The sequence below is a fragment of the Oncorhynchus gorbuscha genome, linkage group LG16, assembly GCF_021184085.1.
Source record: "Oncorhynchus gorbuscha isolate QuinsamMale2020 ecotype Even-year linkage group LG16, OgorEven_v1.0, whole genome shotgun sequence".
Taxonomy (NCBI): Eukaryota; Metazoa; Chordata; class Actinopteri; order Salmoniformes; family Salmonidae; genus Oncorhynchus; species Oncorhynchus gorbuscha.
The window spans coordinates 47,849,912-47,864,725 of NC_060188.1; the positions used below are offsets into that span (position 1 = coordinate 47,849,912).

The 14,814-nt window shown below is 42.3% G+C and overlaps 1 protein-coding gene across 1 annotated transcript; it reads left to right on the top strand.

Annotated features, from left to right (window-relative positions):
* The first annotated feature begins 348 nt into the window (after nucleotides 1-348).
* LOC124000168 (TIP41-like protein) lies at nucleotides 349-11,183 on the top strand. The gene is made up of 8 exons (XM_046306358.1): nucleotides 349-431; nucleotides 7,906-8,033; nucleotides 8,204-8,383; nucleotides 8,544-8,643; nucleotides 9,185-9,316; nucleotides 9,538-9,633; nucleotides 9,821-9,883; nucleotides 10,591-11,183. The coding sequence occupies exons 2-8, from the start codon at nucleotides 7,909-7,911 to the stop codon at nucleotides 10,720-10,722; spliced, it is 828 nt and encodes a 275-aa protein (XP_046162314.1). The 5' UTR covers nucleotides 349-431; nucleotides 7,906-7,908; the 3' UTR covers nucleotides 10,723-11,183.
* Nucleotides 11,184-14,814: the final 3,631 nt, after the last annotated feature.

Genomic DNA, 14,814 nt, shown 5'->3' on the forward strand with positions numbered 1-14,814 from the left:
TGTACTGTACCAATCGGGCCATAGACAGTACCATCCACTGTACCAAATCCTAGGATGGGATCAATTACTTAGGACATTCTCACAACTACCATTTTGGAACACTTGACTGTAATGCCTCTGATTATGTCATTGATACCAGTCATCTTCTCTCTCTTATGTCTGGGTGACAGCGCAGAATATCACCACAACATATAAAAAGTAAAACTGCCATACACTTCAAATAAAATATAAATAAATATGAAAACATTTCTAAGATAATATTTTCTTAAGCATTTTATTTCTGTTCAATTCATTTTTGGGACCTGTCTTACAAAGCAGCTAGTATATGGCTAAATTATGCGGAACCATATAATACAAGAGTGAAAAGTACGTCGGAAGCATTTCTGTGAAGCTCTCTTTCATGGACGTTATCTGACGATCAAAATACTGGAGTAAGTTGTGTACTTTTAGCTATCTTCTTAATGTAATATCTGATTTTAATTTCAATTATCTGTCTTTTCAGTAGGTTATTCATTTGGGATGGCTATCCATTAGTACTGAAGTTAAGATAACAAGCTTATATGGTGATGGTGAGCCAGCCAGCTTGTCACAAAACAAGCCGGAGGCGCAGCTAGTGTTAGCCAGCTAGATAAATACGTTTGTGGGATGCTTGATCAAGTTATTGCATGGTTGTTTGCTACTCCTTTTGAATAAACATCCGTGCCCGTTTGTCAGCTACCTGCTGCTTCTTTTATATAGCGTTGAATTTTGCAATAGCTAGACGTTCGCCGCTATGATGAGCCCCGCCTACTTTCTGTTTTTTTAAATAATTATTTTCGCCTTTATTTAACCAGGTAGGCTATTTGAGAACAAGTTATCATTTGCAACTGCGACCTGGCCAAGATAAAGCATAGCAGTTTGACACATACAACAACATAGAGTTACACATGGAATGAACAAAACATACAGTCAATAATACAGTAGAAAACAAAGTCTATATACAGTTAGTGCAAATTAAGTCAAATAAGGGAGTTAAGGCAATAAATAGGCCATGGTGGCGAAGTAATTACAATATAGCAATTATGGAATGGTAGATGTGCAAAAGATGGATGTGCAAGTAGAGATACTGTGGTGCAAAAGGAGCAAAATAAATAAATATAGTATGGGGATGAGGTAGATAGAAGGGCTATGAACAGGTGCAGTGATCTGTGAGCTGCCCTGACAGCTGGTTCTTTAAGCTAGTGAGGGAGATGGGAATCTTCAGCTTCAGTGATTTTTGCAGTTCGTTCCAGTCAGTGGCAGCAGAGAACTGGAAGGAAAGGTGACCAAAGAAGGAATTGGCTTTGGGGGTGACCAGTGAGATATACCTGCTGGAGCACGTGCTACGAGTGGGTGCTGCTATGGTGACCAGCAAGCTGAGATAGGGCGGGGCTTTATCTAGCAGAGACTTGTAGATAACCTGTAGCCAGTGGGCTTGGCGACGAGTATGAAGCGAGGGCCAGCCTATGAGCGTACAGGTCGCAGTGGTGAGTAGTGTATGGGGTTTTGGTGGCAAAACGGATGGCACTGTGACTACATCCAGTTTTCTGAGTAGAGTGTTGGAGGCTATTTTATAGATGACATCGCCAAAGTCAAGGATCGGTAGGATGGTCAGTTTTATGCGGGTATGTTTGGCAGCATGAGTGAAGGAAGCTTTGTTGCGAAATAGGAAGCCAATTCTAGATCTCATTTTTGATTGGAGATGCTTATTGTGAGTCTGGAAGGAGAGTTTACAGTCTAGCCAGACACCTAGGTATTTGTCTTTATCCACATATTCTAAGTCCGAGCCGTCCAGAGTAGTATGGATGGTCGGGTTTTCCCTAATCTTAACCCAATTCTTCAAACCTGCTTGTTTAATTATCTTAACCTGCTGCATAATTTATAACCTGCTCAAAAATAACTTCCGGTCGTAGCTGTTCTTCTTTGATGAGGTTTAATGGCAATTGTTATTCAATAAATGTTGCATTACCTCCACCTACTAGACTGTAAAACTTTTTATTTTTTATTTTTATTCAACCAAGTAGGCCAATTGAGAACAAGTTCTCATTTACAACTGCGACCTGGCCAAGAAAGCAAAGCAGTGCGACACAAACAACACAGAGTTACATAAATAAACAAATACCCTACCATCTAACACAACACTCAAATAATAAAAATAAAAAAAGAACACTACCCTAGTCCACTAAATCTATTTAGTCCTACTTCAGGCCAACAACCTGAAGGGATGGGACACCACCACTTAACACACCCTGTAATGCTTCTGAAGTCTCACACACCCAAATCCCTCTCTGCAGCTGCCACCACAACCTACAAATTCTGCGACTTACTTCCATCCCTGCAGTACAGTTGATAACCATTGCTAAAAATCCAATCTTACTGAAACATATCACTTGTTGGCCTATTGCTCTGTACTGGTACATATCTACTACCATCTACCATCTTCCTCTACTTTCTTCACTGCCTCAGCATATGACAACTTCTGCGCTACTCTAACCCTGGAAACCTCAACCTGCCTCTCACTTCTGATCCCCAGCGCAATGGGCACCCCTTTAATTAACACATACCACTACTTTCCCTAATGCTACACAGTCATTTGTCTCATGCCCTTCTGAACACTTCTCACACACAGGAACCTCCCTCCTACACACTGCTGCCACATGCACATAAGCTTGACACCTGTAACAATGTAATGTATTTGGCACAAAAGCTCGTACAGGATAAACTTATATATCCTAACATCACTTTGTCGGGCAAAGACTCAACATCAAAACTCAAAAGAACAGACAATGACTCTTCTGTTGCGCCACCCTGTGTGCATCGCACCAAGGGAAAAATATCACAACCACTGGGAATCTTCCCCTTCAGTTAGTCAACTTTTACATTTACTGCTACCCCATCAATCACTCCTTTCAATGGCACCCTTTTCTTGAGTGCAAAACAATTAATATTTCTTGCCCCCATTTGTATTAATGTGGAGTGCCTTCTCCCTCTGACCAGCAGAAACAAATTATTATCACAAGACCACTTCTGGTTACCCTCACTGATTCCACAGCATCCAACTCCGCTTTCACCCACCCTGAAAGCACATGGATCAGCAAAAATACACTTTTTCCAAAAACACTCCTACAGTCAGACTCCTCATCATTCTGATCATCGGTCGTAGCTGTATCGAAGTGGTGTGTTTTTTTTATAGGGAATTTTGTAATAATATATATTTTTTTTAAGTATAGGACTTGAAAAAGAAGTAGGTGGGATGTTTATGGTCATTTTTGTTTTCCTAACCTTAAATTGGGACCAAAAAGCAAAGGTTAGCAGTGTGGTTAAGGGTAAGAAATTGTAGAAATAGGCTGGGTTTATCAAATTTTATTGGTCTCATACACATGGTTAGCAGATGTTAATGTGAGTGTAGCGCAATGCTTGTGCTTCTAGTTCCGACCATGCAGTAATATCTAACAAGTAATCTAACAATTTCACAACAACTACCTAATACACACAAGTGTAAGGAATAAGAATATGTACATATGGATGAGCGATGGCGGAACGGCATAGGAAAGATGCAGTAGATGGTATAGAGTACAGTATAAACATATGAGATGAGTAATGTAGGTTATGTAAACATGATATAAAATGTTTAAAGTAACTAGTGATACATTTATTACATCCAATTTTTTATTATTATGTGGCTAGAGATTTGAGTCAGTATGTTGGCAGCAGCCACTCAATGTTAGTGATGGCTGTTTAACAGTCTGATGGCCTTGAGATAGAAGCTGTTTTTCGGTCTCTCGGTCCCAGCTTTGATGCACCTGTACTGACCTCACCTTCTGGATGATAGCGGGGTGAACAGGCAGTGGCTCGGGTGGTTGTTGTCCTTTGATCTTTATGGCCTTCCTGTGACATCGGGTGGTGTGGGTGTCCTGGAGGGCAGGTAGTTTGCCCTCAGTGATGCGTTGTGCAGACCTCACTACACTCTGGATAGCCTTACGGTTGTGAGTGGAGCAGTTGCCGTACCAGGCGGTGATACAGCCTGGCAGGATGCTCTCGATTATGCATTGTAAAAGTTTGAGTGTTTTGTGTGACAAGCCAAATTTCTTCAGCCTCCTGAGGTTTAAGAGGCGCTGTTGCGCCTTCTTCACCACGCTGTCTGTGTGGGTGGACCATTTCAGTTTGTCCGTGATGTGTATGCCGAGGAACTTAACTTGCCACCTTCTCCACTACTGTCCCATCGATGTGGATAGGGGGGTGCTCCCTCTGCTGTTTCCTGAAGTCCACGATCACCTCCAGGGTTTTGTTGACATTGTGTGTGAGGTTATTTTCCTGACACCACACTCCGAGGGCCCTCACCTCCTCCCTGTAGGCCGTCTCGTCGTTGTTGGTAATCAAGCCCACCACTGTAGTGTCTTCTGCAAACTTGATGATGAGTTGGAGGCCTGCATGGCCACACAGACATGGGTGAACCGGGAGTACAGGAGAGGGCTGAGAACGCACCCTTGTGGGGCCCCAGTGTTGAGGATCAGCAGGGTGGAGATGTTGTTTTCTACCCTCACCACCTGGGGGTGACCCATCAGAAAGTCCAGGACCCAGTTGCACAGGGCGGAGTTGAGACCCAGGGTCTCGAGCTTAAAGACGAGTTTGATGGGTACTATGGTGTTAAATGCTGAATTGTAATCGATGAACAGCATTCTTACATAGGTATTCCTCTTTTCCAGATGGGTTAGGGCAGCGTGTGGACCTATTGGGGCGGTAAGCAAATTGAAGTTGGTCTAGGGTGTCCGGTATGGTGGAGGTGATATAATCCTTGACTAGTCTCTCAAAGCACTTCATGATAACGGAAGTGAGTGCTACGGGGCGATAGTCCCACAAAGTCTGGCTTGTGATTGTGGTAACTATTAATGACTGACTTTCATGGGGTATTGAGAATCATTAGGAATTGTGTTCTGTTGTAATGCTAGGTATGAAGTGTCCCACTTCAAGAGGGCGGACGTGTGCTTCAGGAGGGAGGACATCTGTGCTAGCAAAGCAGAGCCCTTGGGCAGAGCATGTGAGCAGTTGGAAATCCTACTCATCTGAGATGTGCTTTGTGTCCTTTCCTACCACTCAGCTAAAAACCTCTCGGTGCTCAGTTTTTTTTTTTCACTTCTAAACTCCTTTCATTAAAAATCCAAATTTAACCAACAGCCACTTTTGTGACTACCTGGACCCCTATATGGATTTCAATGAATAGTATTTGAATAAACATGGAAAGGGGAATGTAAAAAGTGAACATAATTTCAAGTAAGCTACATGTCATATTAAACAGTATATGAACACTAAATAGGTCAGGAGCCAGACAGGGAGCCTCATTATTTAGGCTATATTTTTTTCAAGGCTATAGCCTACAAAGAAATACATTGTGAAGCATTTGCGAGTGCGACACAATAGGCTGGTAGGAACAAAGTGCTTGGCGTTTAATCATATGCATTGCACATATAGGCTACGACTTGCTTAGAATTAAATACAAATTACATTTAAAATGACTAAGTGCCTTTGGGTTCATTTTTAGAAACAAGAGTTTGGCCGGTCTGGGGCTTCAGGCTCATGCGATGGTGCCTGGAGAGCCGGCCAGCAGTGGTGAATATCCTCTCCACACTTGCAGAGCCACTGGGGATGCTAAACACCCCCTGGGGCTACTCTTGCCAGGCTGTGCAGAGATGCAGAGTTACTTTTTTTCTATAGGTAGGTCTAAAGGTTTTAAGGCAAAATAACCCAATCAAAACGGAAAGCTCCTTGAATGTGGGAATATGCCAGGCCTATTATGCAAAAATCTATTATGGCCTATTGTATAGATAATATAACGAAAATGAACAAATCGTTTTAAGAGATCCGATTTTTAGTTTAGGAATACTTTGCTCCAATGACGCACTTATCTACCCACCTCGTTCTTTTCTTTTAGCATGTGCCGGTAGTAAATACACCATCATGCTTTTGGGATAAGTTTCTTTTCCGATCCCAAAATGATTCTTTAGTTGTGGACACTACATCATCGCACTCCCTCACTTGCTCTTGGTCCTCATCTTTGTAAGTCACCTTGATGTAGCACCTGTATGTTTTATCAGTTTCTGTATGAAAATATCTAGCGAACTTTAGCTACTGTCATGGAGTAAGGGGCTATAGCAGCACACAAGTATACTACAAATGCATGCTGGGGTGGGTATGCCCTAAGCTTATGAAGTGAGCACTATTGGAGCGAAATTGGAGCAGGCTGACGCTCCTTTGGGGATTTTCGCTCGCGCTCCAGTCAAATTGGGCATGCTCCGCTCACATATTCTGGCCCTGGGTTCAAGCAACAATAGAACAATGAGCCAGATATTTCACCTGATGTATAAATGTGAAGCCTCCAGTTGGAGTTTCCACTCACTACCAAATATGGTGATGAGAGGAAGCTCACTGAAAATGGAGCGAGATGGATTTAGGCAGACATTCTGCACATTTTCTGTTTCCAAAATGAAAATCTATAACAAACAAGTGGACTGCGTTTGTAGATTTGACCCTTTGCCAAAGATTCAAAAAAGTGCATAGTTTAGGAAGAGTAAACGGGCTAATAGAGGTATTGCACACTTCAGAGTAGGTGTTCCATAATGGAAATATGCAAATAAATGATAGAACACGCCATTAGGATCTCACTAGCTCGTGCTTAACTCTGCCCACCTCCTTGCTTGACTCTGCCCACCTCCGTGCTTGACTCTGCCCACCTCCTTGCTTGACTCTGCCCACCTCCTTGCTTGACTCTGCCCACCTCCTTGCTTGACTCTGCCCACTATGATTAATTTGTTCCCATTGGAAACAACAGACGAGCCTATCTTGGATTAGTTATAAAACTGTGGTTCAAGCCTCTGTGTGAGTCGAATCAGGAGGAAGTAGTGCTCGCTAAGCAGCGTGACGTTAGCCTATATATAGATTTCTAAATGTATTTTGCAACGCTCGTGCATGCGACACGAACGGTGTAGTCGGCCTGTTTTACATTTTTCTAACTTGACGTCGTCTTCAGTCCAGCCAGAGTTCATTGAAGAACAGGAAGTTACCAAACCACAGAAGATGAAAATATATGGTATTCGGTGATGGCTTTATGGGTTAGCTAGCAATTTGTAAATAATTACCTATTCCTGTGAGTACTATTTTAATAGTAATGTTACATTGCCTGTTAAGCCAACTATATTATGGCTGTTGCCTCCCGTTAGTTTATTGTGACAGTAATGACGTTTGTTTTTTATGATAATTATTAGGTGGAGGTTGCTACAGTGGTATCATCAACCTAGCTTTTAGCTAGTTAGCTGCTCTGCAGTGCAAGGTAGCTTGACTTGCTATAAAGTTAGACAAGTTGATGAAAAAGTAACTAAACAAAACATGCTTATCACCTGAAACAATATATTTATCCTGTCTTGAATGGAAATGTCATATTTAGCATTTGTACAAAACAAATGCCATCTCTGACAAGACAGGCTCTCCTTCATCTTTTGTTTACGAACACTAACTTACACTTGTCTGTTCAGTAGCGGGGCAAGACTCCGTAAACATGAACTACAGCGTAAGGAAATCCGTGTGGGGCATAAATGGGGCATAAATTGTCAGAATCTGAAAAGAGTGGTGGAAAATGTGTTTTATTAGGACATAACACATTTGTACCATTTTTACCCAACAGCTCACCGTTTAAAGCTAGTTAAGGAAAATGATGTCTTAGAAGGCCCAATGACGGATGTTTTATTTACCAGCCGGTCCACGGGGACGCTAGTGTAATACCAGGAATACACATGAATCCTAGACAGTGCAGATCTAGCGGCCACTATTGGCTGTCTAGGCTATCGTGGCGTCCTTTACTTCTGTCTCTGATGGGTTTGGTGTCTGTATTTACAGTTGATGTTTGCCAATTTGTCAGCCATGATGACCCATGGGTTTAAGAGCAGTAAGCAAGACTTCACATTCGGACCATGGAAAGTAACTGCTGCAAAAACCCACATTATGAAATCTAAGGACATTGAACGGTAAGATATTCCAAGTATTTTGTCTTTTTTATTCTCTGTTTAATATTCTTAAGGTTTAGTCTACATTGGGGAGCTTGTTTATCGACTTAGACTTACTTTTAGTCATTCAAATCTCATCAATTGCATTGAGGTTAGTTGTTCAGGTTTCAAGCTTGACAGTTTCGTCCCAGGTTAGGGGAGGAGATGCACATGCCCTCGCTCCCAGAGATGCTGTTTGGGGACAACATCCTACGCATCCAGCACACAGACGGTTATGGCATTGAGTTCAATGCCATCGATGCCCTCAAGAGGGTCAACAACATGCATGACTCTGTGAAAGTGGCCTGTGCACAGGAATGGCAAGAGAGCAGGTACAACTCATATCATAAGACCTCTGTGATAATACACTAGCCACCTTCACTGTCTAAATGCTATTGAAGTAGAAAAAACAGTGGCGTTTGAATTGGTTTAGTCCTAATCAGTCCTATTATGGGAAATGATCTCAGTGAGTGGATGTGGCTGTATTCCCAGGGCTGATTCTGAACACTCCAAAGAGGTAGTTAAACGCTACGACTGGACATACACCACAGACTACAGAGGCACCTTGTTAGGAGAGGACCTGCAGATGACGGTGAGAGGCTTTTCGGGTTCACACTTTGGATACAACACAAACATTACAAAATAAGAGACACGTCTTAACTTTTAAGTCCAAATTAAACTTGGACTCATATTGACATCGATGCATGACTAAGTAGAAGATTTTCTCGTAAGTCATTGGCTGTGTTTAAGACAGACTTTATTGCAGATGCCTGCCAGATCTCACATTGCTTGGATAGGTGATTAACATGTCATCTAACCACGCCATATGATACGGCAGCCTGACGCCCGACTGTGCCGTCACTGATGTGTCACACAATCATCGGTTGATGAAATGCAATGACTGCAATGTAGTTAGCCTGGAACGCAGTAGTTTTTTCGCATAGGCTTAATATTCTAAAGCTTTTTGGTCTCAAGATGTCTCTTGTCTGGGGGGCATTCACTAGGAATGAAACGGGCCGGAATGGGGAGGGGCCTACCTGAATGTGTCTAATGAGAAACTTTTATATTCGTGGCAAAATATATATTTTTTGCTATGGTGTGCACTAATGAATACACACCTGCTATTCCATCAGGCGACAGAAACGTCGGAGCGCATTGACATGGAGAAGCTGAAGGCGCGAGAGCAGATCATGTTCTTCGACGACGTGCTTTTGTTTGAGGACGAGCTGCACGACCACGGAGTGTCCATGATCAGCGTCAAAATAGTGAGTGGTACTTTCAGACAGGAACTGATACTTTATGATAACGTATGTCCATATGTCCGTCTCCGTGACAAGCGGGGGCTGTAAGACCAGGAATTAAAAAAAAGGCAATTTTCCTATTCAACTACTTATGTTAAATGCATTTTCTGAAATGCTTGCCTCTGAGAGGCTGATGAGGTTTTGAAGAATGACTTATGCTCTTGTTACCCACTTGTGTGATACAGAGAGTGATGCCCACCAGTTTCTTCCTGCTTCTGAGGTTCTTCCTGCGAGTGGATGGAGTTCTGATCCGTATAAATGACACGCGGCTCTACCACGAGGCAAGTGTGACTGGGCTGTCCTGAGAAATGACAATCGATTAACCACCAGAGTGGATGTGCATGAGAGTCATTTTCTGTGGATATCTTTAGCAGCAAATGGACAATATTCACTGTTAAGAAGTTCAACTATGAAAAGGCTAGGCCTACTTATGAAATGAGTCATCACTTACCCTGGTTTTCTTTACAGGCTGGAAAGAATTACATGATCAGAGAGTATAGTACTCGAGAAAGCAACATTTCAGAATTGCAGGTGAGAATTGTATTTTCTGTTTGGAGAGTACATGTTTAGTATAGTCTTCTCCCTGAAAGCTTGGGGCACTGATGCCTCAGATCCTTAAACCCCCTTACACTCGTGGAAAAAACATGTGTGACCAGTATTGCATTTGAACAAAAACACTTTTAAGGTTATGGGGAAATTATCACACCGAAGGTGAGGACACAACAGTTCACCTGACAGGGGATTGAATCCAAACATTAACCTGTTGATGGGCGTTTTACATTTGCTGAACTTTTTAAAGCATTTGTCAATAACGAAATCTGAAAATACTCTGGATACATTCAGGAACATAAGAATATTCATTGACATTTTGGAGTAGGTGCAGGATAAGAAAAAACTATTACAATGGTTTGAGCGAGAGGTCTAACTTTTGTCTCCAAGTGGCCACACCTCCAAATTGCACATATTCTATGTAATTTCAATAAGGAAAGAGCATTCAATTATAAGGCCTTTGGTATGACTCGGCCAGGGTTTGAACTCCCAAACTTCCAATCTCAGGTCACTTTTAACCACAAGTGGTCAACATTTCCACCCTTTGCTAAAAAGTATGTATGATTTTGTCTAAAACATATTGTCCAAATCATTCATGCTACTTCATGCATGTCACTGTGCAGCTGATACTATCATACCGCTATTGTAGAGGGTTAGTCATTTGCAAAATCTCCTTCCTTGTCTTCCAGAACGTCCCTGCTGCTCTGTACACCGACCCCAATGAGATCTCCCAGCACTTAACCCTGAAACTGACTAAGTGTGAAAAGCTGGAGCTCCCTGAGACAGGCCCTCAGCCAGGGAACACAGAGGCCCTCCAGTGATGGAGAGCAGGCTGGGCACTATGACTGGACATCACATTCACTTGTGCCTGGACTTAAGACAAGGGCAGGCCAACCAAGGAAGAGTTTACCCTCCCTCCCTTTATTTTGTATAAACTGAGAACACTGCACCTGCCTCCCTCCACACAAAAAAAAAAGTTCATAGAACTTAATTTTGGTCAAGTGGCCTCTTATTTTGAGTGTTATTTCACATTTCCTCTATGTAAATGTTTTGGTTGGAAAATTGTGATAATTGCGTCTTTTCTATTAGAACACCACATAATAGTTGTGTTGAATTCTATGTAACGTAGTCTGATACTTGAAGGTTGTGCTATGTTAAATGCATGCAGCGTTGGCTTGGATATCACAGAGATGGCTACACTGAAAAAAAATATAAACACATGTAAAGTGTTGTTCCCATGTTTCATGAGCTAAAATAAAAGATTGCAGACATTTTTCATATGCACAAAAAGCTTATTTTTCAATGTTGTGCACAAATGTGTTTATTACTGTTAGTGAGCATTTCTCCTTTGTCAAGACTATCCATCCACCTGACAGGTGTGGCATATGAGGAAGCTGATTAAACAGTATGATCATTACACAGGTGCACCTTGTACTGGGTACAAAAAAAGGCCACTCTAAACGTGCAGTTTCACACAACACAATGCCACATTTGTCTCAAGTTTTGAGGAAGTGTGCTATTGGAATGTCCACCAGAGCTGTTGCAAGATAATTTAATGTTAATTTCTCTACCGCCTCCAACGTCGTTTTAGAGAATTTGACCTGACTGCATTTCGGCGTCGTAACCGACTTTACTGAGCAAATGCTTACCTTTGATGGCCACTGGCACACTGGAGAAGTGTGCTCTTCACAGATTAATCCTGGTTTCAACTGTACCGGGTAGATGGCAGACCTCGTGTGGGCCAGCGGTTTGATAATGTCAACATTGTGAACAGAGTGCCCCCATGTTGTTAGCGGGATTATGGAATTAGCAGGCAATCGCTACGGACAATGAACACAAGTTTTTTTGATCGATGTTTGAATGCACAGAGATACCATGACGAGATCCTGAGGCCCATTGTCGTGCCGTTCATCCGCCGCCATCAACCCATGTTTCAGAGTGATAATGTACGGTCCAATGACACAAGGATCTGTACTCAATTCCTGGAATCTGAAAATGTCCCAGTTCTTCCATGGCCTACACACTCACTAGACAGGTCACCCATTGAGCATGTTTGGGATGCACTGCATCAACGTGGACGAAAGTGTGATCCAGTTCCCGCCAAAATCCAGCAACTGCACAGCCATTGAAGAGGAGTGGGACAATGTTCCACAGTCCACAATGAACACCCTGATCTACTCTATGCAAATGAGATGTCGGGCTGCATGATGAAAATGGTGGTCACACCAGATACTGACTGGTTTTCTGATCCACGTCCCTACTTTTTGTATCTGTGACCAACAGATGCATATCTGTATTCCCGGTCGTGAAATCCATAGATTAGGGCCTAATGAATTTATTTCAGTTGATGGATTTCCTTGTATGTACTGTCTCAGTAAAATCTTAGAAATTCTTGCATGTTTCATTTATATTTTTGTTCAGTATATTATGGAGTTCCATTCCTCATGTGATCAAAACATTAAAAGAGCCCATGTGTAAATAAATAAACTACACCAGAGCGGAAAGCACTTGTTTCCCTTCAGACATTATACGCTGCACGATGGAACACAATTCTCACGTTTAGCTATCAAACCTAACTGTGATGGACATGGTTATGTTAAAGATACATTTGGTCCAGATTTTTGGAGAAGGTGGAACCAAGCATTTTGGCTGATCCATGGGTGGTTTCAGGCTGGGTGGGAAAGATGGTGGGTGCTGTTGAGTCGGTGGAGCTTGAGGTTGGTTTCTGTTTCTTCATATCAGATGAAGCAGGCGCTTCGTGCAACTTGTGGAAGACCTGTATCTTTGCGCTTAGGTACAGGGCACCATTGAAGAGAGTGATTTCTGCAGTAGCTGTAAGTGTGGAGGTAGAGCAATTTAGGTTTGTGGCGCCCAACTTTTGGTGTGACGCAGACCTGGTGGGGAGTGTGGTGAAACAGCTTTTATTCCGAGTCTTTACCTGCCAAAATAATGTTAAATATGAGTTATGCTGTTAGAGCTTTAGTGCCAAAAAGATTGCTGTGTTTAGGTGTCATGTTTATGGGCATGTTGCAGCAGTGTGTTGGAGGGAGAATCCAAGATGTGGGAAGTGTGCTGGAGGACATGGGAAAGAGGAATGTGTAGTTTTAGTGGGAAAATGTGTGTCAACGATAGGGGTGCTCATGTTGCTGGTCATTGGAGGTGTCCTGTGCGAGAGCAGGTTGAGGTTGCCAGGGTCAGAGTAGTGCAGAAGATGTCTGCTCTATGCTGAGGCAGTGAAGAAAGATAGGCCAATGAGAAATATGTTTGAGTATGGTTGGCTTCTTACAGTTGATAGCCATCACGATGTAGGTACGAGAATTGACTTCAGAAGAGTTACAGGGTGTGTTGAGTGGTAGTTTCCCGTCCTCTCAGGTCATTTGCCTGGGCTAGGATCAAATTTGATTTGTCAGTTACGCCAAATATAACTGGTGAAATGCTTACTTATAAGCCCCTAACCAACAAAGTTAAATAAAAAATATATATATATATTTACTAAAATTACATAACAATCACGAGGCTATATGAGGCTATATGCAGGGTGTACTGGTATCGAGTCAATGTGAGGGGGTACAGGTTATTCCAGTTAATTTGTAAAGTGACTTCAAATCACCCGGTATGGCTATCTGCAGCGTTAGTTGTCGGTAAATGTTGCAATTCTTCAGCCAGTCCTGGACCTGTGACCAAAAATGAGCTACATATGGACAGTACCAAAATAAATGATTGAAGGATTCTGCCTCCTTGCAGCAAAATCTGCAGAGCTGGGAAGATTGTATCCCCCATATACAGTTGAAGTCAGAGGTTTACATACATCTTAGCTAAATACATTTAAACTCTGTTTTTCACAATTCCTGACATTTAATCCTAGTAAAAATTCCCTGTCTTAGGTCAGTTAAGATCACCATTTTATTTTAAGAATGTGAAATGTCAGAATAATAGTAGAGAGAATTATTTCAGCTTTTATTTCTTTCATCACATTCCCAGTGGATCAGAAGTTTACATACACTTAATTAGTATTTGGTAGCATTGCCTTTAAATTGTTTAACCTGGGTCAAATGTTTCGGGTAGCCTTCCACAAGTTTCCCACAATAAGTTGGGTGAATTTTGGCCCATTTCTCCTGACAGTGCTGGTGTAACTGAGTCAGGTTTGTAGGCACACGCTTCTCAGTTCTGCCCACAACTTTTCTATAGGATTGAGGTGAGGGCTTTGTGATGGCCACTCCAATATCTTGACTTTATTGTCCTTAAGCCATTTTTCCACAACTTTGGACGTATGCTTTGGATCATTGCCCATTTGGAAGATTCATTTGCGACCAAGCTTTAACTTCCTGACTGATGTCTTGAGATGTTGCGTCAATATATCCGCATAATTTTCTCAGCTCATGATGCCATCTATTTTGTGAAGTGCACCAGTCCCTACTGCAGCAAAGCACCCCTACAACATGATGCTGCCACCCCGTGCTTCACGCTTGGGATGGTGTTTTTCGGCTTAAAAGCCTCCACCTTTTTCCTCCAAACATAACGATGGTCATTATGGCCAAACAGTTCTTTTTTTGTTTCATCAGACCAGAGGACATTTCTCCAAAAATGACAATGTTTGTCCCCATGTGCAGTTGCAAACCGTAGTCTGGCTTTGTTATGGTGGTTTTGGAGCAGTGGCTTCTTCCTTGCTGAGCGGCCTTTCAGGTTATGTTGATATAGGCCTCTTTTTATTGTGGATATAGATACTTTTGTACCTGTTTGCTCCAGCATCTTCACAAGGTCCTTTGCTGTTGTTCTGTGATTGATTTGCACTTTTCGCACCAAAGTACGTTCATCTCTAGGAGACTGAACACGTCTCCTTCCTGAGTGGTATGATGGCTGCGTGGTCCTATGGTGTTTATACTTGCGTTTATACTTGCGTACTATTGTTTGTA

Coding starts and splice junctions, on each gene's coding strand:
- LOC124000168 (XM_046306358.1), top strand. CDS start 7,909: ATGTTTGCCAATTTGTCAGCCATGATGACCCATGGGTTTAAGAGCAGT. Junction 8,644..9,184: donor GAGAGGACCTGCAGATGACG/GTGAGAGGCTTT, acceptor CTATTCCATCAG/GCGACAGAAACGTCGGAGCG. Junction 9,634..9,820: donor ACACGCGGCTCTACCACGAG/GCAAGTGTGACT, acceptor TTTTCTTTACAG/GCTGGAAAGAATTACATGAT.